The sequence below is a fragment of the Protobothrops mucrosquamatus genome, unplaced genomic scaffold (assembly GCF_001527695.2).
Source record: "Protobothrops mucrosquamatus isolate PMUCROS unplaced genomic scaffold, P.Mucros_1.0 scaffold2232, whole genome shotgun sequence".
Classification (NCBI taxonomy): domain Eukaryota; kingdom Metazoa; phylum Chordata; class Lepidosauria; order Squamata; family Viperidae; genus Protobothrops; species Protobothrops mucrosquamatus.
The window spans coordinates 58,913-86,652 of record NW_015388322.1 but is presented as its reverse complement, the minus strand read 5'-3'; the positions used below and the strand labels follow the sequence as shown (position 1 = coordinate 86,652).

Below are 27,740 nucleotides of genomic sequence, written 5' to 3'. Positions count from 1 at the left end.
GATCAGCGGTTCTCAACCTATGGGTCGTGATCCCATTTGGGGTTGATCGACCATTTCACGGGGGTCGCCAAGCAAGGCTGTCCATTTTTTTCCCCTTTTCCGGCGGGTGCCTTACCTTCCTTGGGCTGGGCCAGCTGGTGGTCGGCCTGCTCCGTCTCTGCCGCTTGCCAGCTACGCCTCAGCTGGCGCAGGGGGCGGAACCACGCATGCGCGGCGCTCCCGGGCAGGGAAAGTCCTCGACTTACGACCGGTTTAGTCCTCGACTTACAACCGGTTGGGGGTCGCGGCATTAAAAAGGTTGAGAACCACTGCACTAGATCAAACTGTTTCTGTCTAGACCAAACTCTCCTGGAAGTTGTAATCTAGCAACATTTGTTTGGGGATCAAGTCTTGCAGATCTCACTACTATAAATTTGTAAAATTCCAGTCATAAATATGAAAACTCCTAAAGTTTTTTTTTTAATGTTATCAAGTTCTCAGTTATCCTATATCTGATCTAATGCCGAATAATCCAGTAAAATACACGGAGAAAGCAAAATTTCTCTTAATTATAAAGAAACCACAAGGAATATGGCTAATGACTTTGTGAGTTACCTGTGGAGAAACAAAATATACGAAGCCTGGATTATCTCTCTCTGTGTCACTCTCTCTTTTTGGTAACAGTTGTTTCTTGCAAACACAAGGAATCTTAAGACATGTCGCATCTTAACTGTCCCCCACAAAATCAAAACAACTTTGATCCTATCCATGTGTGTGTGTTCCGGGGGTCTGCAAGAGGACTGTTGAATCCACACAATTTCCAGACAGGCAAAGAAGATGAAATTTGGAGCCCAGCTGAAAAATACTTTTTATAAACTATTGCACACCTACTCCTGGCGACACCAAACTGAATTTTTTGTTTACTGAATTGTTCTGTATGTGCATTGGCTACTTTTGGTGAATATTGTGAACCATTTTGAGAAGTAGCCCAGTTAAAAAGTGAGAAAAATATTAAGTAAGTGAGAACCAACATCTTTCCCTCCCCCCGCAAAAAAATCTCTTTGGATTTAGTTTCTGTGTTTTGGAATCTGTGAAGTATCATCCATTTAATACTGGAGAACACAAGAGAACTGCAACCATTCCATAAAGACACCAGTACCACTCAAAAGGATAAAATATTTTTTTATTTATAGTCTTATAGTAAAGGGAAGCCTTAACTTGCAAGACAATTCTTGGGCAGTATGTACAACATACTTCAGTTCCATGGAATAGACTCACACCTGGACAGAGACCAAGCTACATTTGTACACACTAAATTCAGAAAACATCACAAACAAGTGTGGAAAGAAGACAAAAAAAGGATCACACATACCACACACACATGCATGTGCATATTCATGCATATGTGTGTACACACGCACACCTACGCGCAAAGAGGCCTTTGTTTGCTTACAGCCTAGGCCTCTTTAATTCACATGGGAAACTGGCCCATTTGCCAGAGAGCAGGTCCACACTTTAAATGCATTTATTAGTACCAAGTAACAAAGCTTGTGTGTATTTACATTAAAAAAAGCTGGCTCTGTTTCTGAGAAATTCAAAACAGAAAAGGGAAGAATTTAACATGGTTTGAATCTGTAGCTTCACATTACCAATGTCCGTAGCAGGAGGAGGAATCTGGCCAGACAGAGATTCCATTGGAGGAAATAAATACCAATTCATCATTTGCCAAAATACAACAAAGAAATGAATTTCTGTGCCTCACCATGAATCTTGCATCATCCCTTCAGGCAAGAAGGATCATCCATGCATGCATCTGCATGCTTCTTTCCTTTACCAAGATTCTTCTGGGGCTATCTGGATTTATTATCATAAATAACAATATTTTGATAAAAGCAACAGAGGCTGGTGCAGTTCTATTGGAAGAATGGAGAGTTCACTATCTCCACACATGCCAGGCAATCTCAGAGACATCAGCTTAATCAAATGGTCTGGGCTTTCCTGGTACTAGAAACTGCTAGCCGCAGGGCAGAATTGCATTCTGCTCCAAGCTATGGCTGGTGTCTTCCAGACGGTAAGCTACCAAACCACAGAGTTGGGTTAACTTTAAAAGGGCAAGAAAGGGACAAGGAATAGAGGAAGCTGCAGTCCGAGAGCCTCTACTAAAGAAAAAGGAAAGTCCTTAAGCAGCCAGCAAGTGTCTAATGGCAGCGGGAACCAAGGCCTCTTCTAGCTGGCCTCCATACGAAGTTTCTTCCGGCTCTGAGGCTCTTCCAGCTCAGACTCCGAACTGGAGTCAGAGCCGCCATCAAAAGCGGAGATGGTGCTGCCTTTGGGATTGGTGTAGAGGCTGTTGTCTGAAGAGGAATAGTTGGCCTGCAGCTGAGCACTTGACCTTGCCTTCTCCAGTGCACGAACTAAAAGGTAAGATCAAGAATATGGAAATGGATGTGGGAAAGGCAGGCAAGGTGTACAAGGTAACTGATATGGGGGCAGCCACTTGGCCCCTTTAACGCCACTTTTCAAAGCAAGAATTTCCACAAAGCAGCTTACCACCAATATGATAAAAGTGCTAATTTGGGTCTAGTTAAATTCTCAATCAATGATCACGAATCCTGGAATATACTGCAGGCTATAGTAGCCTTTTCTTTTTAGGTCATAGTAGGACTCCCCCCCCCAGTCTTATTTCCAGTGGGTTGTTGGCTTCCTCTTAAACTGTTTCTTATGACCCCTCCTTTAGATTTCTTCCCTCACCAACTTCTGAAATCCTATGTAACTGAAATCTTTTCTTTCCTCAGAATGAATTTTAATTATAATATGATTGATTTGAGAAACCACCTCTCATATTTTTGCTGTGTCAATTTAAGTTCTATTTCTTGTTACTACGAATTATTTTAATAACAATGCTTCTTACTTCCAATCTATAGCACTGACATTTTCTATTCGACATTTATATGCCTATTCCCCCTTCCCTAACCAATTACAACAATTTGCTCACTCATAAGATGTTGTTTGGGAATCTCAAATGTAAAGCAGCAGCTTGTCACTTTATTTTTAATACTTAATATATGTTACTTACTTGAATAAAAATTATATATATATATATATTCAACATTTTGTGACTGACAAAGAGTTAAATGGGAGACTATATATAAAGTACCACAACTTCATATACTAAGTTGATCTTAGTATGTCATACTATTACAGTACTAAATAAAAACATAAATTTTAAAGTCCATTAGATCTATTCCAGTTTCCCTCAAATATTGTTTTTTGCCCTGAAAGAAAAGAAAAAGAACCTTCTTTTGTTACAAACTACCTGAAAAAATGACCTTGCAGAAAAGATAGCCCAAGGGTAGTGGAGAAATGTTTGTACATTATTATAATAAAACTGCTTTTCCCAAAGTTTCATTATATTGCTTTCATTGTTCATTTGAGTTCATTTTGGTATTTGGATTTTTAGGAAAGGTGTGTACACTAAAGAAAAGTGTGTTGGCAAAAAGTTTAGGAATCCCTGCTTTAGGTATTCCAGAAAACAATGGAACAGAAGCTATGCGTGTGAATGGAAAATATCAATTCAACTGAGAATATGAAATGCTGCATTAATGGATCCAGTTTAAGGATATGAAATGGGATAATCTGGCATAAGCACCAGATAATTAATTTCACATTCTACTGTTGTCCAAGAGTTGAAGAAATGACAGCAATAGAAATAATTGCACACAGTAGTAATAGTTGATTTACTTTACTCAATCTAGTCTCAAGCTTTAGATAGGTAAATAGCCCAGTTTGCTGTGGAAGTCTCTGCATTTTATTTTTTTAAATGAAATGTTTTTGTTATGAGGACTGAAACAATCTCAGCCTACTTGAGATTGATGTTAAAAGCAACAAATCCAACTTGCATGAAGACAAAATGGAAGCTATTTCTGTAGTGGCATCTGGAATGCAGAATGATGCCTGGGTTTTTTTCCCTACAATATTTCTATATAAGCACTCTACCGTCCACTGAATGTTTTTTAATACCCCTTATGCATAGTTATAGTTTTTGTTATATGTTTCTGTACTTGAATTATTATTAACCTCTTTGGGGCAAGGTTAGATCTGAAATACTTATATGTGTGCACTACAGGCATGCACACACACACATACTGGACGCCCAGGAGCTATCTGGTGATAACTTATTGGTCTGCTTCAATCTCGTATAAAGTATCATTCCAGGGAAGAAAGACCAAGTGACTGCATGAAAACTTATACATGCTGCCAACATATAAAACCTTTAAGCTTCTTAAACACCAGCACCATTTTATTCAACACAGGTAATTAGAGGTTGATCCATAAACCTCATATAGAGGACTTTGTTGTGAGATAGCATAACTTTTAGACCCATGAATATGAAGGCCCCAACTTGGGCATACTAACCTTGTTGCTCCAGCAGGGCATTCTGGCGCCTTAAATCATCAATATCCTGCTGGTGTGTGTGGTTTTTCCGGCGCATGTACTGGATGTATTCTGTGGCTTTATCTAGGATTTGGGCCCGGGATGCCTGTTGCAATAGTAGGAAAAAAAACACACCAAATAAAGTCCTAGTTCTGATAAATAAAATATAATTCTCACAGACTGCTACACAGGTATATATTTTTATATTTGATAATATATATCTTATTAAAATAATCCACATTTGACTAAATCACAAACTTAGTATTAAAATTCTTAAGTACGTATCAGAATATAATCTCTTTTCCAACTTCCTATTTATATAGGAACTGTGTTAATAGTTGCTGATTATAGCATTAAGTAACTATCCAAAGGGAGCTCTGGAATGATCATTCCCTGTCATGTCAACCACTCTGTAGGTGAGCCCTCTTGCATTCAAAAGAAATTCTGCAGCAAAGGAAAAAAAAAACCTCTCAGTTGTATAGCAGCTTCTTTGCAAGAGATTAAGTTGCCAGTCATAGCTTAATTCAACAATTGGAAATATCCAACAAACCTGGCCAATAAATCCCACAGCAATATGGACTGTTTGCAAATTGCTCATTTCTAGTAATGCACTCATGATTGTAATATATCTTACATAAAGTCTTTCAAGCCTACAGTCCTTGGCATCTATGCATTCACATATTACAGTACTTGCATGTTTGTTCTGAACATTTATGTTTGGGACTATGATGTGGAAAGTGAAATACTGCCCTGTTGACAGTACTGTGAAAAGGACAATTTGGAACAATTTTGCTCCCATTTTTCCTTTTTGTAAATGAAAGATAGAATTCTGTTCCGAGTTTCTCATTGTCTTTGAGAACAATACAGTTACAAAGTGTTTGGGACAGTCCACTGAGCACACAAGACTTTCATTTTCCTCTGCAAGAAGAGTGTTCTACACTAGAAATGAGATATTACAAAATAGATTTTAAATAGTCTACACATCCTTAGTATCAATATAATCAATCAACAGTATATAAATATCTTAATTGGTTGAAATAATGCATTCTCATTCTACTTTCTTCCATAGAAGGGGGTTGGGTCTTACCTGAACGCTTTTTCTCAGCATGACGATGGAGAATCCACCAATGGGTTTTCCTTGTCTTCTGCCCGTAGACTAAGTCAGCCAATTTTGCTCCGCCTCTCCTCTTGAGACCTCCCCTTCCCAGTCTCGATTGAGGTGAAAGCTGTTGGCTATATTTCCTTGTGTTGGCTCAATCCTCTCCCCTCACAGGATCTGGCTGGTCTCAAGGGTGGGAGTGGATTCTCCATCGTCATGCTGAGAAAAGGCATTCAGGTAAGACCAACGCCCCTTCTCCAGCATGACGAATGGAGAATCCACCAATGGGACATACCAAAGCCTCACTGTCCCTGTGGGTGGGGAACAGTCTGGGCCTGTGTCCCAATCTCTGATACTACGCATTGGAGCACCCTCCTGCCAAAGGAGGCCTCTGCAGATGCGAACCTATCTAACTTGTAGTGCCTTATAAAGGGGGAAGACGCCCACGTCACCACCCTACATATTTCTTCAATTGGTGCCTGAGTTGCCCACGCTGCTGAGGTGGCAGCGCTGCGCGTGGAGTGTGCAGTGATTTGTCTGGAGACCGCTAAAGACTGCCCCCTTGCCTCTGCTATGCACCTTCTAATCCATCTTCCGATTGTGGATGCAGTGACCCTTCGACCTCTTGTGTGAAAGTGGAAGGAGACGAACAGGGCTTCCGATTTGCGGAAGGGTGCCGTTCGCTTGATGTATTGTTTTAAAACCCTGCGGACGTCTAAGGTGTGCCACTTGCGTTCCAATTCATGGGAAGGCTCTGGGCAAAAGTTTGGTAGCACCACCTCCTGTGCTCTGTGAAATAGGGAATTGATCTTCGGAACGAAGGAGGGGTCCAAACGTAGTACCACCCTGTCCGTGTGGAAGGTACAAAGATCCTGCCTAACTGACAGGGCTGCTAACTCTGAAATGCGCCTTGCTGAGGTAACAGCAACTAGAAAGGCGACCTTAAGGGTCAGGTATTGTAAATCGCAGGTCCGGACAGGCTCAAATGAAGTTAGGGTGATGGTCTGTAGGACCTTAGGTAGATCCCAGGAGGGATATCTGTGGACCACGGGTGGACTGTTGTTTGTTGCGCCCTTAATGAAGGATCGCACCACTGGGTGTCTGGCTAGTGGTTCAGAGTTACCATAGGTGAGGATGGTGGCTAGGGCGGCCACCTGTCTACAAATTGTGTTGGGCGCTAACCCCCTATCCAGACCTTCTGCTAAGTAGTCTAAGATATCCGGGATCGAAATACTAAAAGGGTCTAGCTGTTGTCTAGTGCACCAGCTGCAATAATTTTTCCAAGTGGAATCATAGATCTTGTTAGTTGTAGGCCTTCTAGAGGCCTGGAGTGTCCTAATGACTCTTTGTGAAAAGTTGTCTCTTTCTAGGAGACTCCGCTCAAGTGCCAGGCGGCTAATTGGAGCCACTGTGGCTCTGGATGTAGTAAGGTCCCCTGGTTGAGGGAGATTTGGTCATGTGGAATCCTCCACGGTATGAATGTAGAGAGACTTACGAGATCGGCAAACCACGGCCGTCTTGGCCAGTGTGGTGCAATGAGTATCACCTCTGCTTGTTCCTGCAATATCTTTCTGATGGTTGCTTGTATCAGAGGAAGCGGTGGGAATGCATACAGCAGTCCTTTCGGCCAATGACCTCAAAGTGCATCTGCTCTCTCTGCTCCTGGTGACGGAAAACGGGAGAAGAACCTCAGGAGCTGAGCTTTCTTGGGGCTGGCAAACAGGTCCAGCAGTGGGTGGCCGAATCTCTCTGATGCTTCCCTGAAAAGAGCAGGATGCAGGCTCCACTCTGAGTGGTCTATTGTCGCCCTGCTTAGGAAGTCCGCCTGTTGATTTGCTTCTCCTGAGATGTGCTCGGCCTTGAGGGAAGCCAGGTTGCTCTCTGCCCAGGCTCCCAGTGCTTGGGCTTCGGCCATGAGGGAGCTGGATCGTGTGCCTCCCTGGCAGTTGACATGCGCCTTGGCCACGTTGTCCGTGAGAATCAGAACGTGCTAATCTGCCACTGCATCGCGAAAGTGGCGAAGGGCCAGGTGTATAGCCCTGAGTTCTAACCAGTTTATGTTGTGTCTTAGGTCTTTCTTTGACCATTGGCCCTGTGCCAGTTGTGATTGTAGGTGTGCTCCCCAACCGAATAAGCTGGCATCCGTGGTCAGAATGACTCGGTCGGCTTCCTTGAACATGTGTCCCTTTCTTACGGCTGGGGAGGACCACCATTAGAGCGACCTTATGACCTTTGGCGGAACCCTTACTCTTTGGTTGGAGGAGCCTATTCCCCTTCTCTGGAATGGGAGTAGGAACCACTGCAGATCTCTGGAGTGTAGCCGTGCCCAAGGCACGATTGTGAGGCATGAAACCATCTTTCCTAGCAATTGCGAGAGTGTGGACAGTGTCATGGTTCGTTTCCTTCGAATCAGTCTGACCAGGGCTCGAATGCTGTGTTGACGATCTCGCGAGAGATGGACCTTGCATTTTTGAAAATTTACTGAGAAGCCGTGTTCTTGAAGGGTTGTTAGTCAGTGCCAGATCTGACTGTGCTGACTGGACTGACGAAGATTGGATGAGAATGTCGTCCAGATAATATTGGATGCGCACAGGAATTGTTCTCAGATGCGCGGCAAATGTTGCCAATACCTTTGTGAACACCCTGGGTGCTGAAGAAAGTCCAAAAGGCAGGGCCCTGTATTGAAAATGCTGTCCCGTGTGGTAGAACCTGAGGAACCTCCGGTGTTCCGGAAATATGGGAATGTGAAGGTAAGCCTCTGTCAGGTCTATGGACGTCAGAAGGTCTCCCTTTCTGATGCTTGCTAATATCAATTGGAGGGTTTGCATTTTGAACTTTCTGTATACCAGGTGCCTGTTTAGGCTTTTTAGGTCTAGTATTGCTCTCCACCACCCCCAAACTCTTTGGGACTATGAATAAGATGCAGTAGAATCCCTGTCTCCACTGACCTCTTTCTACCGGTTCTATGGCCAGAATATCCAGGAGGTGCTGGATGGCCTCTTTGATTAGGTTCCTTTTGGTCAGATCCCTTGGAGATGGGCAAGGGATGAAGCGGTTCGGGGGTGTTGAGATGAATTCCAGTGTTAGGCCGAATCTGACGGTATTTAAGACCAAAAGTCCGTGGTGGTGGCTTGCCATTTGTGAGCGAAGAGAGCTAGCCTGCCACCAATGGGGGAGCCCCCCCCATCACTTGGATCTACGGTAGGGGCACCCCCCCGCTCCTCGAAAGGGTCGCTTTGATTGGAACTGTTGTCTGAACCTGTCCCTGTTGCCGTTTCTCTCACCCTGTCGGTCTGACCTGGGCTGATAGGGGTGAGAAAAGGACCCTTGCTCTGTGCCTGCGTCAGATTGAAAGGACGCTCTGCGGGGGTAGGAGAAAGCTCTCTTCTCCGTTCTCTTTGTCAGGTGGGCCAGAATCTTGCATTTGTCCTTGTTTTCAATCAGATAAGGATCAAGAGCCTCACCAAAGAGCCGGCCGCCTTTATAGGGTGCTGCCGCTAACTGCCACTTTGCCTTCATGTCTGCAATGTTTGAACCACAGCAATCTGCGTGCTCCGGTGTTGTACGCTATTGTCCTAGCGGAAAAGTTGGGACGCGTGCAAGGATGAGTCTGACATGAGCTCTGCTGCCGCCACTAAGCTTCTTAAATTCTGGTGGGTTCTCTCCTCCTCCGGGGAGATACTCGCCTGGAGTTGGCGCAGCCAAAGTAGCGAAGTCCTAGCGAAAAATTATGTAGTGATGGCTGCCTTGATTGCCCACGCCGAGGCCTGGTGTGCCCTGCGGAAGGTGAGGTCCATCTTCTTATCTTCTGATTTCAGGGCCTCCGCTGCATCCCCGGCTATCGGGGGTGGAGAAAAAAGAGTAGCAATGGATTCATCTACTGTCGGCACCTCTGTTATCTCCGATAGTGCCGGATCTATGTTGAATATTTTCTTGTCTGCCCCCCCCCATTGGGAGGAAGGAGCCCGGTGCCCCCATGTTGTTCTGAACAGAATCAAAGAAGAGAGGGGGGCAGGGAATAAATTGTTGTGTATAAGTGGGTGTGAAAACACCTCGTTGTTTGTGACCTGACTGGTTGAGGGTCCTTTTGAGGAATCAGAGGTCTCTCGATCTTTGCAGTGCTGCTGGCCTTGTGAAACAGGGGCTTGAATAGAGACGGATTAAAGAGGCCCACAAATGGAGGAGGATCTGGGGATATATCCTCTTCCTCAGACAGCCCCTGATCCGTCAGCTCATGGTCCTCCTCAGGAGACCTCCTGCTTCTGGAGGACTGGAAGGGGGAAATTGAGTCTTGATACACAGAGGCTTCCTCTTGGGAAAGGTGGGAGCCACCCCTTGAAGCCACAGACCCTGTTCTGGAACAATGGTGTCTTGAGGAAGCCATGGTCTGAACGACAGCCTGAGATATCAGGGATTGTAGACGTTTTGAAGACAATGCTCCATGATTGTCTGAACGGGCGCCTGATTCTGAACCCAGACCTCCAGGCCCCTCACTTAGGGGAGATCCATTCCCCTGTTCCGTGTCGGCCTCTGTTTCTAGAGGTTCCTGACTAGGCTTCCTTGGGCCAAATATTTCCTCCTCCTTGTAATTAGGTGACTCTAAATCGTCCTCAGCGGAGTTTTGCCTCCTTTCGGCTCTAGAAAATTGTTTCTCTAGAGCCTGGTGTCGACGTTTGGCTTCCCTATCCACTGTTTTGGAAGGCCTTTGGGCAGATATTGCTTTGGCCTTGATCTTGCCAGCCACCTCCTGTTTGGAAGATCTCTGTCTTTTACAAGCAGGAGGGCTGATGGGAGTTTCCTGAGCTGTCTGGGCTGCGTTTGTGTCTGCCATTTGTCAAATGGGATATATCTCAGATTAAGACTGAGAGGAATCTCAATTCAGAGACCCGGTGAGGTCTAGCTCAATTGTGAAATTGTGACAAGCTCCTCAGATTCTCTCTCCTTTATCAGTTATTGATTTTATTTATTTTTTTAAAATAGGCGCGGCTGGGAAGAAGGAAGTCTGATTCCGATTTCCCAGAGTAGAATTGAGTTCTGAATGGAATCCTCCCCTCCCCGCTTCAGGGCCACGTGGAGGTAAGCTGGTGACCAGACAAACTCTATCCGATCTCTGCAGCTCAGCTGGACTCCCTGGAGGCTGCCGAGCTCCGTTTGCATTCGCCAACTACAAAACCAAAATAAGGCACGCTCGGAGAATTTAGCTCTCTGCCAGTCGGAGGAGCTGCAGGGAAGCCGCGGAAGCTCCAGGGAAGGCGCAGGAGACTGTAACTCTCCGCGGACCAGCTGATCTTCAGAAAGGGAGCCGTAGGAGTCTATTAGTTCTCCGCGACTCAGCTGGCTTCAGGAGGAAGATTGCGTGTGTCCTATTAGCCCTCCGCGGCTCACAGGCTTTTGTAAAAGCCGCAGAAGGTCTAATATCACCCGCGGATCAGCTGGGCTAGGAGATCCCGAAGGGGAGAAATTCTTCTCGGCTGTCTCTCCAAAGTGACTGTGCAGTCCCTATGGGAGGGTGAGTTGGGAAGGGAGGAAGGAATGTTTCCCCTTCGCCCTGGAGCACACTTGGTGACCAGAAAATGGCGCCCGGCTCTTTGTCCTGTCCGGCGATCGGCTGGACTCAAGCAAGCCTCGTGGCTATGCTGCGATCGGCAGATCAAGGCAGCAGAAAAACGAACAGCCGTTCGTTTTCTTACAACTCCCCCCCCAATTAAATTCAAAGAAAAATACGACCTTATCCAAGAATCGATTCAGGAGCCAAGGAAGCTCTGTCTGATAGGGCTCTAGCCAACAGCTTTCGCCTCAGTCAAGACTGGGAAGGGGAGGTCTCAAAAGGAGAGGCGGAGCAAAATTGGTTGACTTAGTCTACAGGCAGAAGACAAGGAAAACCCATTGGTGGATTCTCCACTCATCATGCTGGAGAAGTAAAGGAAACAAAACATTTCCCCAAGTGGTCCCTGCAGAGCAAAATGAACTACTCTGAACTAAATCATTATGATGGAATTCCTGGTGCTCTCTGAGCTTGGGAATTCCTGGTGCTCTCTGAGCTCTCTGAGCTTGGTGCTCTCTGAGCTTGCAAATGTTCCTTGACTAGATAATATCATCAGTGCTATTTGATTGTGGGGTTTGCTTTCTGTGTATATACTGTAGCTTGTCCTACCAGTATTTGTATGGGTGTGGTTTTCACCTTGCAGTACATTGATTAGAGTATTGTTTTCCTGCTAGACGATTAATCTGATGTTAATCCCTGCTCATCTGAGTGTTGGTTGCTGGACAGAATGTGTTCTGGTCTTTTGGTTTCCTTCTTAGCTTTGTTTTTTAATGTCTCTTTTAAATAGTGTGTAAATATGGTTTACCTCTATATAGTGATTATAACTGATTTGTCTGAATACCAGGCTTCAGGGAATTCCTTAGCAATTTTTTGGGTTTAGCGTGGTCTAGGATGCTCACAAACAGTCAGTTGGATTGTTTTTTGGTTTACTTAAGAACATAAAGTCCTCCAAAACACCCCAACTAAATCAAAAGACCAAGTAGTTCAAGAAGAAAAAGGACTCAAATATAATATCAAGTGTTAAGGATTGTAACAGCCACCATGTAGGAGAGTCAGGTAGAAGATTAGCATAGTGCATCTATGAAAACCAATTAGTAATCAATGAAAACACCTTAATCTTGCAACATATGGACAGACTCAATCATAGTTTCAACTGGGAAACTAAGAACATCCTAGACCACGGGTGTCAAACTCACCATGTCATGTGAGGCGTCGTGACATATCGCGACCCTTTTTACATTGCCGGCAATGGGGTGGGCACGGCTTCGGTATGATGAAACCGGCCTGTGGGCCGGCAGTTTCCCTGTCCTAGACCAAGTTAAACCCCAAAATGCTAAAATTCTAAGTATTATAAATATTGCTTGCTTTTATTCGTGACAAGAGCATGTTTTAAATAATAAAAAATAAATAATAAATAGATTAATTAGTAATATTAAATAATTATAAATAAATATTGGTCCTGATCCTGCAGGCTTCCAGAAAGTAGTCAAGACTTGGCTTTTTCCTTAGGTCTTTGGATCAGGATGAGCAGAGAATATTTTGGCCATTATATTTTTTTTAGTTAGTTCGTAGTATTATGTGTTGTTTTGGTTTTTTGCTTTTGTTGATGGGTGATCTTTATATACCCATTCTATTGTTTGAGTATAAACAAAATAATGTGTACACAAATGGAACAGAATGGGTGATATAAGTACTCTACATAAATAAGCATTATACAGATGCAAATATAACTCTGAATGCTGTGACTATATAGACATAGTCTTTTAATAGGATATTAGTTCTGATAGACTAATGAGACCAATCTATTCCTTATTTCTAAATGCATCTATCTAAAACAGTTAAAACTATTTCTCTAGACTGGTAATTCAGCTGAGAATGACTATCAAGAAAAACAACTATAATTATTTTAGATTAATATGATTTTTAACTAAAATGTTGTTTTATAGAATTAGAACTTATGCTTGATAGTTGTAAACTAAAGCCTCAAATATTCACAATGCAAATTGCTTCTGCATATGTATTTCACTGGGAGCATTTGCATACCTTTGGAGGCATCTAGGAGAGTGAAGAGGAGCTCACCGCGAGCAATAGACAAGTGCAAATTTATCTCATTGGATCAAACTAGTGGTCTGGGAACTGGCTCACTGGGAGCAATTGCATACCACAAGAAGATTTTCGGAGAGTGACAAGCTCACTGTGAGCAACATATAAATCTCATTGGATCAAGCTAGTGGCCTGTGCACTAAATCTTACAATTAAGAATCTAAATCAGGAATTCTACAAGGGAACTATCTATTTGGATCTGCACAACTGTTAATAGTAATGAAGTCATGGAGAAAGAGGTGATGTGGTGACCTGCAAGATGTGTGCTGTGTTTGTATTCCTGCCTGAAAACTTCAATTATACGTGCACCAAGTGCAAACTGATCAGATTGCTGAAGGAAAAAGTGGAAGGTCTACGGCCCTTTTATGACTTGTGGATTTCAACTCCCAGAATTCCTGAGCTAGTAGGCTGGCTCAGGAATTCTGGGAGTTGAAGTCCACAAGTCATAAAAGGGCCATAGTTCCCCACCCCTGATCTAGAGAAACATATCCCCATTCTGAGACTCATCTGTGAAAATGAGAAATTTCTAGAAAAAGCAGAAGTCTCTAGAAACTGAACTTAGTAAGGAAGAAACAATGACCATGAAAAATGGAGATGTAGAAAAGGATGGCCACATGTCACTCGGAGCCCCCCTCCCCAGAGGAGACTATCCTTGTCACTGGAGCTTAACAATCAACTTCATTTTCTCTCCTTGGAAAAAGACATGCAGACATCTGAAGGAGGTTTTTCATCAAATGTTCCAGTAACAGGAAGAAAAGTATCTCAGACTATTACAGGGAAGAGGAATCTCTGGTTATCCCGAAATGGAAAGACATGTGGTGGATTGATAACTCATTTCTCAGAAGAACAGAATCAACAATCTGTAGACCAGACAAGCTATCAAGAGAAGTATGTTGTCTCCCAGGTTCAAAGTTCAAGGATGTGAGAAGGCTTATCCAACTATTGAAACCCACTGATTATTATCTTTTTCTCCTCTTTCATGATGGGACAAATGATACAACAAAAAAGAGCCTGCAAAAAAAAAATATATCAAGGGACTATGAGGAGCTAGGCAAGAAGGCAAATGACTTCAAGTGGTGTTTTCATCCATATTTCCAGTGGATGGTCAATATCCAATGAGGGAATAGAGGATTTCAGAGGTATTCTGATGGTTCAAAGGATGGTTCCATCAAAAAACAAAAACAAAAAACCCCTACATGATGGGCTCTGGACATGAGACAGGCTCTACCTCATAAGGACCGGGGAAAATGTGTTTGGAAGACAGCTTGAGTCATCCAAAGATTTCAACTAAAACTGGAGGTGGAAAGAAGCTAATTTCTAGGACCAACCCCAAAGTATAAGCCCCAAAATAATGAATTCAACAATGAGGAAGGAAGTAGTAAAAAGGAAGGGCACTTATATATATAAAACAGAAGGTGTAGCTGGGATTTCTTAAGAACATATCATGTCAATCAAATCTTATTATCTTCTTTAATAAGGTGACTAAATTTGTGGACCAAGAAAATGTGGTAGATATAGTACACTTAGATTTCAATAAAGCGTTCAATAAAGTAGACTGGAGCCTACTTCTTGCTAAGATAGAACAATGTGGGATAGACAGTATCACTATCAGATGGATCTGCAGTTGGCTGACCAACAGCACCCAGTGTGTAGTCTTTAATGGAACTACACCTATGTGGAGGGAAGAATGCAGTGGGGTTCCTCAAAGTTCTGTTTTGAGTCCAGTGCTCTTCAATATCTTCATAAATAACCTATATGAGGGAACTGAAGAAGTGTTCATCAAATTTGCATATGCCACAAATCTGGAGGAAATTGCTAACACTTTGGAAGATAGATTCAAGATTCAGAAGGATCTTGACTGACTAATGTGATCATTATTTTCAATCGTAATGCAATTGGCAAAGCAACTCTACTCATGTTTATATACACATATCTTTTACGAGTCATTGCACTTAGAACTCAACTTGTGCAACCCCTGGGAGGCTGCAATGTCATTTCAGAGAGTCTGCGAAGGCTTGAAGAAATGTTATGATTTAAATCTTGAGTTAAGTCTCGGTGGTCCGTGGCCGTGGTTTGTGGCCACAAAAGGTAAATTTAAAAGGAGTCCCTGGTGAAGAAAAGGTTGAGAATCACTGCACCAGAATATGTAGTCAAGGAATAAAACTAGGAATATTATCTTGGTTTAATATGCATGAATGTTATATAAGAATACACACATACAAATATAATATATACTGAGGTTGACCAACCATGTATATGTGCATCAAGATTAGCAATGCTCTGGTTGCCCAAGTTTATAATTCAATCTTTCCAGCAAGAGAATATCTAGCATACAGTAATTATTTATACCCAAATGTCCTGTTCTGTATCAGAAAAGGCCAGATAAGGAGGGATTTTTCTTGTTCAATCTGATGTGAATGATTTTTCCTCATTCAATAAAAGGCTGAAGCCTATATATAATGTGGACCTCATGCTACCAGTAAATTATATAACATGATTGTCAAACTCACTCATTCTTACCAAAATTGCCATAAATCTTTTAGCACTCTCTTGTAAAAGTCCAGTGTTAACCATATAGCAATTTGCATTCATCTTGGAGAGGAGTAAAAAAGCAGAAAGTCTGCCCACATAGTTTAGCAGCTAACAAGTTATGTAGGTATCAGATGTCAGTCCTGTAAACCTTTTCTGTACAGTATGATTAATACATGGGTGTGCCTTGACAATGTCTACGACACAGAGTCATTAGAGGTGACTACACATAAAAATGCTGTCTACCAAGTGAACTATCTTATAATAAGCTTCTGCAGTCAACTCCAAAGGGATTTTAATTTATGATGATTAACAGGATACCTTTTCCTCATTCTTTTTGTGACAGCTACTTTAGCCATATCAAAAGCTATTTGCTAACATTATGTCAACTAAAGAGGAAGAAAAATAACTCATGTTTTAAACACCACTCATGTTTGCACCCATTAGGAAGTCAGAATTTTTCAGCAACTACCATTCTCTCTATGATGTGAAAACAAGTAAATTTTACTCTTTTCTCAATAAATCATAGTCAGAAGCCATGATTCCTTCCTGTCTTCTAACTTCAGACAGAAACAAGATAAAATTCCTGGATCACAAGCTATCCATAGAGAGAAGCAATACAGATTTCTTAGCTGTGCTTGACGGAAGGACTTGCCAAATGAAGAACTTAGCAACATGTACCAGTCTGATGTTTATCCTAGGTACTTCACAATTCAAAAAAAAATATCTCACTATTACATGGAAAGCACTTAACTCTCTAAAACCTTGGGATTAAATCAGTAATGACCTCATTTAAGTGTTTATTTCTCCTATCCAAGTTGAAGGCTGCTAAGCCACAAATTTAAATGCTACTTTAATTATTTTAAATACAGTTAAGCTGTAGCTTGCACTCGAAGTAAACAACGTAAAGAACACAATACAACAAATTAAAACAATAACAATTGTTTATAAATGAGACAGAACTTGAAATGACTGTGCACACCAATGATAGCACCATCAGAGGGGGAAAGGAGAGTTATAGCACTCCTTGGCTTAAGGAGAAAGAAGCCGAGGACTCATTGCAAGGCACTCTTCTACTTCTTTTTTTTTAGCCACGTTATAAATGATCTCATTTGCAATTCATTTTTATAGTCTCAGACTTTAAACTAAATAAATGTTTACCAGTGCAAAAAAATGAATAACCTGCAATAACTTTTAACCACCTCATAAAATGTAAAAAACATCTTGCTATCCATATGTAGAGAAGTGCACATCCTATCAGTTCTAGACAGCCGCATGAAAAAAACTCCAGCCTTAAAAGAGAAAAACATTCAGTTACTTAGAAATAGTTGATAATTAAACAAAGTACTTACTACAGTGTAATTCATTTTTATTTTTAAAAGCATAACAAAAAAGTAGAAACCAAACCAAAGAAACCAAAGAAGCGAGAACATTTATTCCAGACCCTGGGACCCTTGCAGAATTGTCTCTTGGCCCTGGTCCTTTCTTGTTTAGTTACTAAAAGTAACAGGGTTGGGATGCAACTTCCTTGTGCTCAATGAAGTTCAGGGAAAGCGTATCACTTCTCTCAATAAACTCACCTTCTCTCCCTGAAGTGAAGGTACAGAATCCCGCAAGCTGTGGAAACTATCCTTGATGTGGTCCCTGCGTTTGCGCTCTAGAGCATTGTGGTGAGCACGTTTGTCAGCCTAGGACATTAAAAACAAAACAACAAATAACAAGTATTACTTTAGGTATAAAAATGCGAGGCTTCCCCTGCATCCCTGGAATATAAGGAAAAAGGAAGGGTTGTGGAAATCAAAGCCCTGCAAAGAAACAAATTGGTCAACAAAATTATCATTCAAACAATTCAGGACAACTGCAATCATAAAAAATACATTTTATGAATAAAAGAAGGGCTTTTGTCAAACATTATTCAGATATTCTTCCCTGGAATAAATTATTTTAATACCAAGTAGCACTGCCTATTTTCTTGATATTATTCTATAGAAAAGACTCACAATGAAAAATGAACAGATTTCACCCGAAATTCCCAAAACAGGAAACCCTGAAAGAATCTTAACTAGTTCAAATATAACCTCTATTCAGAACGCACCATAGGCATATGTATAGATTAAAGCCTCCCAAATAACTCTATATATGCTAAAGCTCTAGGTTAGCAGACTTTGTGATATATACAGAGGCATCAGGAGTTGGAGGATAGTTGCAATGGCTTCTTTCTCTGTTCATATAGTATACAAATGTAATGCAGAAATGAAAACTTTTGAGTAAGAACTGTTATAGCCATACGACCAGGTTCATATTCAAAGATTTTCATTTACGCATTACAAAGCAACTAGAACTACTTGATTTTTAGATGCAGTATGATAACTGTATACTTATGATTTGGTGTCTAACTTCAAAATTACATTTTTCATAAATATTTTACAATTATTTTATGCATATATTCTATACAAATGGAGTAATTTCTTCCACCTGAATTTGTGAACAGTAAAGAATGTGACCATAACTGCAAAGATTACTAAAAGCTTTCCTGGGCAACAAAACTATTAGTTTAACAACTGACACACATTAATCCAGGTATTAGTCACCATGTTCCAAGTAGGTGACCATCACTAAATAAATTCAACACATCACTAACCATTTTTCATCATACAAATTTTCATAGAGCCATCTAAGCAACAATTTGTCTTCCTTTGTAACAAAAGATATTATAAAAATACTTAATATTTCTAGCAGAGGATGATGTGGAGCAAAATGGTTCAATGGATAAGAATCTAGCTCAGCAGTTCTCAACCTATGGGTCGCGACCCCATTTGGGGTCGATCGACCATTTCACGGGGGTCGCCAAGCAAGGCTGTCCGCCATTTTTTTTGTCCGCCATTTTTCCCCCTTTTCCAGCGGGTGCCTTACCTCCCTTGGGCTGGGCCAGCTGGTGGTCGGCCTGCTCCGTCTCTGCCGCTTGCCAGCTACGCCTCGGCTGGCGCAGGGGGCGGAACCACGCATGTGCAGCGCTCCCAGGCAGGGAAAGTCCTCGACTTACGACCGGTTGGGTAGTCCTTGACTTACGACCGGTTTAGTCCTCGACTTACGACCTGTTTAGTCCTCGACTTACGACCGGTTGGGGGTCGCGGCATTAAAAAGGTTGAGAACCACTGATCTAGCTTATTTTTAAACTTATTTTTTTTAAGATTAGTTCAAAATTAATATTTATTAATCTCAAATTGAGAATAATCAGTTTTCAGTTTCTGTAGCAAATATATTTCCATCAGTCTGCTTCTGCTCACAGCTATTGGTTTTGTTTTAGTCCTCATTGCTGTTTGAATCCAGGTAGTAACACTGAAATCAAATTATGAGTACATCAGGCATGTCAAACTGCCGGCCCGTGGGCCGGATGCGTCACACCAAAACCGCTCCCACCCCATTGCTGGCAATGGGGAAAAAGTCCCGATACATCACGCGATGTCGTGAGTCAAAATGCCTGGAGTAGATGGTTTGCTTCCAAATACCAAGGTAGCCTTGAGTTACGCAGTTCTGGCAATGATCCCACAGTCAATTCTGAGCACAGAAATTGTCCATAGATGTAAAAGGACTCTCTGGGTGTGTCTGGACCCCAAATCCAAAGTACAAGCAATTTTTCTTTAACTGTTTCCTTCAGTTAAACATGACAGGATTTTACTGGTGGAACCGGACTAAGAAGCAACATTTGTTTTCTTCTAAATTATTTCTCCACAGTATGCCTAGTGAAAGGCCCAGACTGTGACAGAAAAGGCAAAGTACGTCAGCTACTTGAAACTGTTTCTGCTCACAAGCAGAAAAACAAAAGAAGGCAAGGACAAAAATGTAGGTAAAGTAAATGATACTCATTACTGGCCCAACAAGTCTTATTTAACCATATACACTAAGAAAAAAACAGTTGTCTGTGGATAATTAGGGAAAACTGCTAGCACACACACTAAACTCCAAGATCAAGCTAGAATCTATTATGCAGCAGAAATAATAAAATGAGAACGGCACAAACTAATCCCTTGAATAAATTATATCCATGAACAAGAATCAGGATTGAAACTCACAAATTCCCTACAAATGTGGATTAAGACCATAACAGAAAAAAAAAGTGTACTAGCATTAAAGATGCTGATAATTTAAAACTAAAAATCACTAATTTTTTCATCTAAATATGAATACAAAATGATATAAATACAATATGTAAAATTTTAAAGTTATGATTTAATATCTGGGTCAAATACCTTTAAAAGAGCAAATTAGCTGGGGGGGGGGAATAGCAAGACAAATTTTTCATTCCACCTTCCAAACTACATGCTAGACTTTAAAACTATTTCAGGTGTTAAGTGGATATAATCAAATACACTACCATCAACTAGAAATAAATGCAAAATGGTGATTAATCTGTACCCAAAGGTGCAAAATAGGGAGCAATGATTACTGACTGCATGTATGTAATATGTTCACAAGTACATGCTGTAATCATAGGAAATAATTTGCAGTCCATAGCAATCACAATTTTCTAACTTCTATAACAATTGATCTATTAAATATATATGACTTAGCTGGAAAATAGATTACAATAAAGCATTTTTACTGGAACCTTATGTAGTAGAGTTGGGGTGAGAATGGGGTCAGCTGAGAGGCTTTGCAGGAGCCCTGCCGATTAGGCAGGAAGATGAGGAACTCCGGCAGCTGGCTGCCATTGTTTTAGGCAAGTTGCTGTCACCAGAGACTAACCGCCATTGTTCTGAACAAGTTGTTGCCACCAGAGACTGGCTACCATTGCTTTAGGCAAGTTGCTGTCACCAGAGACTGATCGCCATTGTTTTAGGCAAGTTGCTGTCACCAGAGTCTGACCGCCATCGTTCTAGGCAAGTTGCCATCACCAGAGGCTGGGCAAGTTGTTGTCATTAGAGATTGACTACCATCTTCCCTGTAAGTTCTTATTGCCTGAGATCAACCCCCATCATCCCAAGTGAGTCACTGTCGAGAGAGAGCGAACATCACCGCCCCATGTGCGTGGTTGCCGATCATGACTGAATACCACCGTGTTAGCTGCCCTGTTAGGCAGAGGCGCCAACATGAGAGACCTTTTTGGGCTGGTGGCCACTTGGAGGGGAGGTCGGGAGGGCCGGACTTAAGCGTTCCCTATGGGGGTGACGCTACACTTAAAAAAAACCAAAAAGGTTGTACTGCATAAAACTGCCTCATTATTCATGATTCTTGTACGGTATTATTTCATCTACAAATCATGACAATGCTGGCATTTTCAGTAGATTATACTGCAAAATGAAATGCACAGACAACTCATTTAGATAGCTTCATTAATCAAAAGGGCATGGTAGGTTATTAGAAACGCTTCTCAGTTCAAAATACTTTGACCATTAAGTTGACCACTTATCATTCCTTCCAAAGTTTGTAATTCTGGAGGGCATTAAAGAAATTGTACAAACTTATAAAGTCAACCCGATAGAAGATTACCCCCCCCCCCCACAGAGCCGTCTGATTCCCCATCAAAACAGTAAAAGTAATGCTGGTTATAGAGTGCTAAATTGTCCTGTTTCTATAATTACTTTGTAAAAACAGAACGAGCTATAGTTGAATATTGTACCTGTCTCTGCTATAATGAATTACTGGCAAGAATTGAGAGCAAGCAAATTGCATTTAAGAAAAGCTGCCAGATCTAATCCAATGAGTTCTGGTTGGCAGAAACCATGCTAGATGCTGATGAATAAGGAGAGCACAGAAACACTAGCTTCCATTCATCAGAGCAAGGTGGCCTAGTGCCATTACTACTTTTATCAGCTATTTTCAAAATAATTTGTCCAGGAAAAACTTAATTCCTGGCATGAAAAGAGAGTGAGGAAAGAAACCAACATTGTTTTTTCTACTAGCAGAAGCTATTTGTTAATAATCAAAACTTGTATGTTATACAAATTTTAGGTATGTTCAAATCAGCACAGAAATAATGGTATTTGATCCTAATTATCATATGCTGATTTTAGGTCAGAAAATAGGTGAATAAATATCATGAGGGATGACGTTATTTTGTTTAGGTACAAAATAATGCCATTCAACTATATTATGATTCGGAAATACTAGGAAATACTAGGTATTATATATCAAGCACAGGAATAGTTTTGAAATAGTTCAGATTATTTTTTTCAATCTGCTGAATAAATTCTGAAAAAAATTAGACTCTTAATTCTGTACCTCCACATAAGAATAATATTCTTTCAACTATTTAAAATAATGATGCTATAAACATTCCTGATAGTATCTAATTCAAATATTCATTCCCCTAAGTTTAAAACTAGAAGGGATTTTATAGTTTGTTCTCAATACTTAAGTATACTTAAGAAATGCCACCCAACTTTTCTTTAGGGCAATATGAAATATCTTATCATGGAATCATACACATGCAACTAAAATGGGTCACTTCAGCCCGAGAACTAGTAATTTAGAAATGCTCTGGAAGAGATCCAACAAATAGAATGACCCATTTCTACAACACTTGGAATGGCCTATGGTGAGGTTTGATTGTTCTGGGACAGAACGTCTCCCATGCTCATACGCAGAGACACACACCCGGACACACACACACACACACACACACACACACACACACACACACACACACACATGAAATTCTAAAACTTGAAGCAATGCATATCCACACATATAGTCTACACTGCCTATCCAATTATTTTTCCCTATTCATTATTTTTTAATGAAGTCAAGGCATAGTAATAAAAACATGTGACTGGTTATATACTATAAGCCAAGGCTTTTCAACCTTTTCACACATTGTACCACTTTTAAGATATGGCAATATCCGAGTACTACCAGTCGCCTAGCAAGGTGTCAAAAACTTGACCCCCCCAAAGGAAAAAAGTGATATTCCTCGACTTACAACAGTTCGCTTAGTGACTGTTTGAAGTTACAATGGCACTGAAAAAAGTGCCCCCCAAGCCACAGCCGAGCAAGATGCCTCGGACCTCCTGTCCGAGGTTTTCATTGTTGTGAGCATTTCTGTTGAGGATTGGCAGCGGAGGTGGGGTGGGGGTGTTTGGTTTTTATTCCCCATCTGCTGGGTGGTTGTAGCAGGTTTTGGTCACTTCACATGACCCTGGGACACTGTGACCGTCATAAATATGAATCAGTTGCCAAGCATCTGAATGTAAATCACGAGACCCCCGAGATGTTGCAACATTCCAGCTTATTGGCACTTCTTCTGGGCTCAGCAGAAGTGCCAGGATCAATGCTGCTTTCCAGCTGATTGGTGCTCCTTCAGGGCTCAGCAGAAGCACCAGGATCAGCACCGAGCTCCAGCTGGAGCTTGGCACTGATCCTGGCGCTTCAACTGAGCCCTGACAGCCCCGAAGAAGTGCCAATCAGCTGGAAAGCGGCACTGATCCTGGCGCTTCCGCTGAGCCCTGCAGCTCCAGCCATCTCTCGCTCAGGCTTGTGCAGTGCTGCCACCAGTTCAGCTAATTCCCCTCCCCCGCTACCATTTTTCTAGGATGGTTGCGTACCACCTGCCAGGTGCCAATGTACCACAGGTGGTACCCTGGCACCTGCCAGGTGGTACGCTGGCACCTGCCAGGTGGTACGTGACCATCCTAGAAAAATGGTAGCAGGGGAGGAGAATGAGCTGAACTGGTGGCAGCACCGCACAAGCCTGAGCGAGAGATGGCTGGTTGAAAAGCCCTGCTATAAGCAACTCTGTTACTGTTCACATGCCACGGATTTTTTCCCCGTGTCAACCAGCACCTATATCCAAAACCGTGTTCTAGTGATTATTTTAAAATCTGTTCTTTAATTAATAGAAGTTCATTCTCAGTGATGGAAATACAGTAAGATTCTCAACTGATAAAATTAATCTTTCAAACCAGGCCACAGAGGCCACTTAGATCAATTTTGTTTGTTCTGTCTAGCAAAATCTCCAAGACACCTGAAACTACTTTAGCGAGGTGCCAAGGATTTAAATCTAACTCCATTACAACTCAATGGATTTGCCTTAATATAGTAAAGAAAAGAGCTTGCTGAAATGCTCCAGACACTACTAGGATGCATATAGCACTTTGAGTGCAATTAAGTATTATATAACACTAATAACTTATTCTCTTAGCACAATTTCTTAATAATATGATCTTAAATTCAGTACACACATTTACAAAATGTGTTTTCAATAAAACTCATCTTTAAATAATTAGTAAAATTAATGTAAAAATTTGTATTTTTCAAAACTTTTCCTTTTTGCAACCCATCCAGTTGTGTGTCAACCTAAATTCTGTGCATCGCTAAGCTATTGCCTGAGCATTCAACCACACTGTTTAAAATGCAAGTAATTGCATCTATTATGAAACTAGTAATATATATCAGAAAGAAAACAGAAAGCATTTTATTATTTTTTAGAACACTGACTCCCTATTAAAGAAACAGAGGCCCTGACTCGTTTGTTAAACTGAGCAAATACTAAGCTGAATATTTTAAATAATAAACGACAAGTTTCTTTTCATCATAGTAATAATCCATTTAACAATTAACTCAGATGAATAAAATAAACTGACATTTGATATAAATATTGACATCTTAACTCATGTGGTATATTTCTACCTCAAAGACAAAGAAAAAATGTAACCTGAAAAAAAAAAAACAGGCAGTGGTAAAAACCTGATCTGATGACTAATCTCATGAACACAAGATGTAATGTTGACTTCCCAAAATACTCTGGGCCAGCCCCCGCCCCACCCCCCGCCCCACCCCCAGTCTGCTCCCCATCCTCCGCCCCGCCTGCCCACAGGACCACTCACCGCCTCCAGGGCCCACCACAGATCGCCCAGGCAGCCCAGCAGTGCTATGGCGGCCACACCCTCTGCCCGCGCCCTGCAGCATCAACTACATGATGGGGTGTGAGGGCAGAGTCTTGTCTACGCTGCCTGGCTGCCATGTCCTTGGCTGCGCTGCTCCGTGTGGACCACGCTCGAGGGCGACTCTCCTTCAGGGGGGCTGCTGGAGAGGAGGGGGTCGCGGGGAGAGGCAAGGCTGGGGCAATGGCACGTGTGCCCACAGAGAGGGCTCCGAGTGCTGCCTCTGGCACGCGTGCCATAGATTCGTCACCACTGCTCTGGGCTATGAGTCCAGAGAAAAGGGCTCTACTTGCAGAAGGAAATAAATCCAGATCTTCCTGTTAATGAAAAATGTAGAAGTAAAATATTTTTAGCCAACTCAAATTTTTAATTCTTTTCCTGCCAAACATTATTTTAGGAAATCTGCAACTACCTAGAATAATTTTTCAGGAGGCAAGAAATTGTTGGCAAATTCATTTGATCAACCTGGACAATTGAAGCTCCCCAAATAATTCCAGTCCGAAGAGCTGTGGAACCAAGCCAATAACTAGAAAGTCACCAGAGATAATAGAATCAATCAGATGTTACTCTTTTATCACAAAAATCATGCATAGTTTATTTTACATGGTTCGATTCCCAAGGTTTTAATGGCTATTAATCAAACAGCATTATTTTCCATCCTGTTCAAAAGTTTTTTAAAAACCTCATATTTAGTGCTTATATATAAATTTTTGGATAATTATGACACAGTCTTATTCATATTACTCAGAGGTTACTCCTATTACTTAATGGACTTCCGGTATGCTGTGTGCAGGACTGCAGCTGCGGTCTTCAAATGAACATTTTTGCTTAATTCCATTGCACAAATTGCATAGCTATGCAGGGCTTCAGTTTTGAAGGAAAAAAGTGCTTCTGAACAAGCAAGGCTGTTTGTGTAGCACCTGTCACAATTCTTTAACGTAGTTTCATTTTTTTCCAGGAACACTAAGGTTCCTCCGAGCAGCTAGAACACAATCTCCAGAGAAATCCTATTGTGTTTAAGGTGTTGTAGAGAAGGCATTCATCCTCTCACACTCCAGAGCATCTTTTTTCCTTAAATCTGAGGCCTTTCAGCCCTAGTGTATACAGTTACACACATGTCCTTAAATAAATATTTTTCATGCACCAAAGATTTTAAATTATTTTTCATTTGTACAAAACGCAATCCAGTTGCAAATAAATATAGCAACCAGTTAGCATGCAATCTCATTCCATAAAAAAACTGGACTTCAAAATATGAAATCTGATTAAAGTTGGCTATATTTAATTAGCTATTTAAGTTTAACACCATACTCTTTTGTTTAAAAAAAAGACTATGCTTCAGTCACTCTACCTTCATTTTTATCTATCTATAGGAAATAAAATTATGTAAATTAATAACCAGGCCATAAGTATATCACCATTTACAAACATTTAAAACTCAGCAGGAGAACAGTGATATTACTGCATATGTGAGCAAAACAAAAGCAACCGGAAAGAACATACCATCTTGCACTACAACTACAGCCACTGGCAAGATAAGAAAACTTGTTATGGAATTACTAGGTTACTTTGTTACAAAGGTGGTTTTTATTATTATTACTGTTTTTATTTTAAGTCTTTTATACCTCAACTGCAATCAACACTAAGTAATTCACAAGTCAAACAGTGTGCAGTAAAATGTTGAGTATGCAGATTTCAAGAAAGAGTACCTTTTGACTCTGCAATTCATTGTTAAAATCAGTGGTACAACCATTTTTTCCACATGTAGATCATGAATATTTTAATATATATTATCCAACATCTGAAGTTACAAGGAGCTAATTTAGGGAAATTTTCAGTGGTACACAGCTTTTTAAAAATAATCTTAGTGCATTTTAACCCCGATATAAGAGAAATCACATTTTCTCATTCATTAAATTCTATTCATTAAATTCTGACAGCAGTGCAGAAGAAAGTGTTCTTCCACAGCCTACAGGGGTAATTGGTGAGACACTACAGACATAAAGTCTCTCAAACTAGATGCCATTGTAATTTAGAGAGTATACTTTGCCACTCTGAAACATATTCAGCTGACATTCAATATCAGTATAAGGTATTAAAATTCTTAATCCTTGCTCCACGTGCCATTTCCCTGCCATAGCACTATCCTGCAAATCCCCCTCCGGCTCTGCTCTCTAGACAGTCTATAGTATCTTCAGTTTCTTCTTTCAAAATAACCAGTCTGGCTTTCTGCTGATGTTGGTAAGCAGGAAGCCTCTTTTACCCTGGTCTCCTTTCATTTTGATTCCACTATGCTTTAAAAAGAACTCAAAAGGGAAAGGTTGGGATGGGGAAAGCTATACAGGCAGTCCTTGAGTTACGACAATTGAGCCCAACATTTATGTTGCTAAGTGAAGCATTTGTCGAGTGGGTTTGCCCCATTTTAACGACTTTTCTTGCCACAGTTGTTAAGTGAATCATTGCATTTGTTAAATTAGTAGCACGATTGCTAAGTGACTCTGGATTTCCCATTGACTTTGCTTGTCAGGAGGTCGCAAAAGCTGATCACATGACCTCAGGACACCGCAACCGTCATGAATACGAACCAGTTGCCAGGCCTCTGAATTTGGATCATGTGACCATGGGGATGCTGCAATGGTCGTTAAGGGTGAACGGCGGTCATAAGTCATTTTTTTTCAATGCCGTTGTAACTTTGAACGGTCACTAAACGAACTGTTGTTAAGTTGAGGACTACCTGTAGTTACCCCACCTGACCTGTTCTGCAAAGCTCGCGTAGAAACCACACCGCTTTTCCATTCTCTCGCCTTTTGCTCCAGTCCAACTCATCAGCTCAGAAGACAACAATACTGATCTTTTCCTTAAGCGGCCGACCACTACCTAGGCCAGGGGTAGGCAACCTCGGCTCTTTTATGACTCGTGGACTTCAACTCCCAGAATTCCTGAGCCAGCGTAGCTGGCTCAGGAATTCTGGGAGTTGAAGTCCACGAGTCATAAAAGAGCCGAGGTTGCCTACCCCTGACCTAGGCAGACCTGCCTATAAAAGTTTTTTCTCCAGCACAGGAGAAATGCCAGCCTTTCCCACTTCAACAGGCCTCTCTGTGCCACTACAACCCGAAGGCCCCTTCTTCGCATGCCCGCCTCTCAAGCCAGGCTCCCGGGGGGGGGGGGG

At 41.5% G+C, this 27,740-nt stretch overlaps 1 protein-coding gene across 2 annotated transcripts in view; it reads right to left on the bottom strand.

Annotated features, from left to right (window-relative positions):
* Positions 1-1,160: 1,160 nt before the first annotated feature.
* MAX (MYC associated factor X) overlaps positions 1,161-27,740 on the bottom strand; it is a 27,230-nt gene continuing 650 nt past the window's right edge. Inside the window, exons 2-4 of one of the 2 annotated variants that reach the window (XM_015824432.1) lie at positions 17,270-17,377; positions 4,396-4,525; positions 1,161-2,393 (exon numbers count right to left, since the gene is read on the bottom strand). In XM_015824432.1, the coding sequence (XP_015679918.1) occupies positions 2,206-2,393; positions 4,396-4,525; positions 17,270-17,377 (426 nt within the window). In that variant the 3' untranslated portion in view covers positions 1,161-2,205. The remainder of the gene's footprint in view (positions 2,394-4,395; positions 4,526-17,269; positions 17,378-27,740) is intronic. The other variant, XM_015824433.1, reaches the window with a different exon arrangement.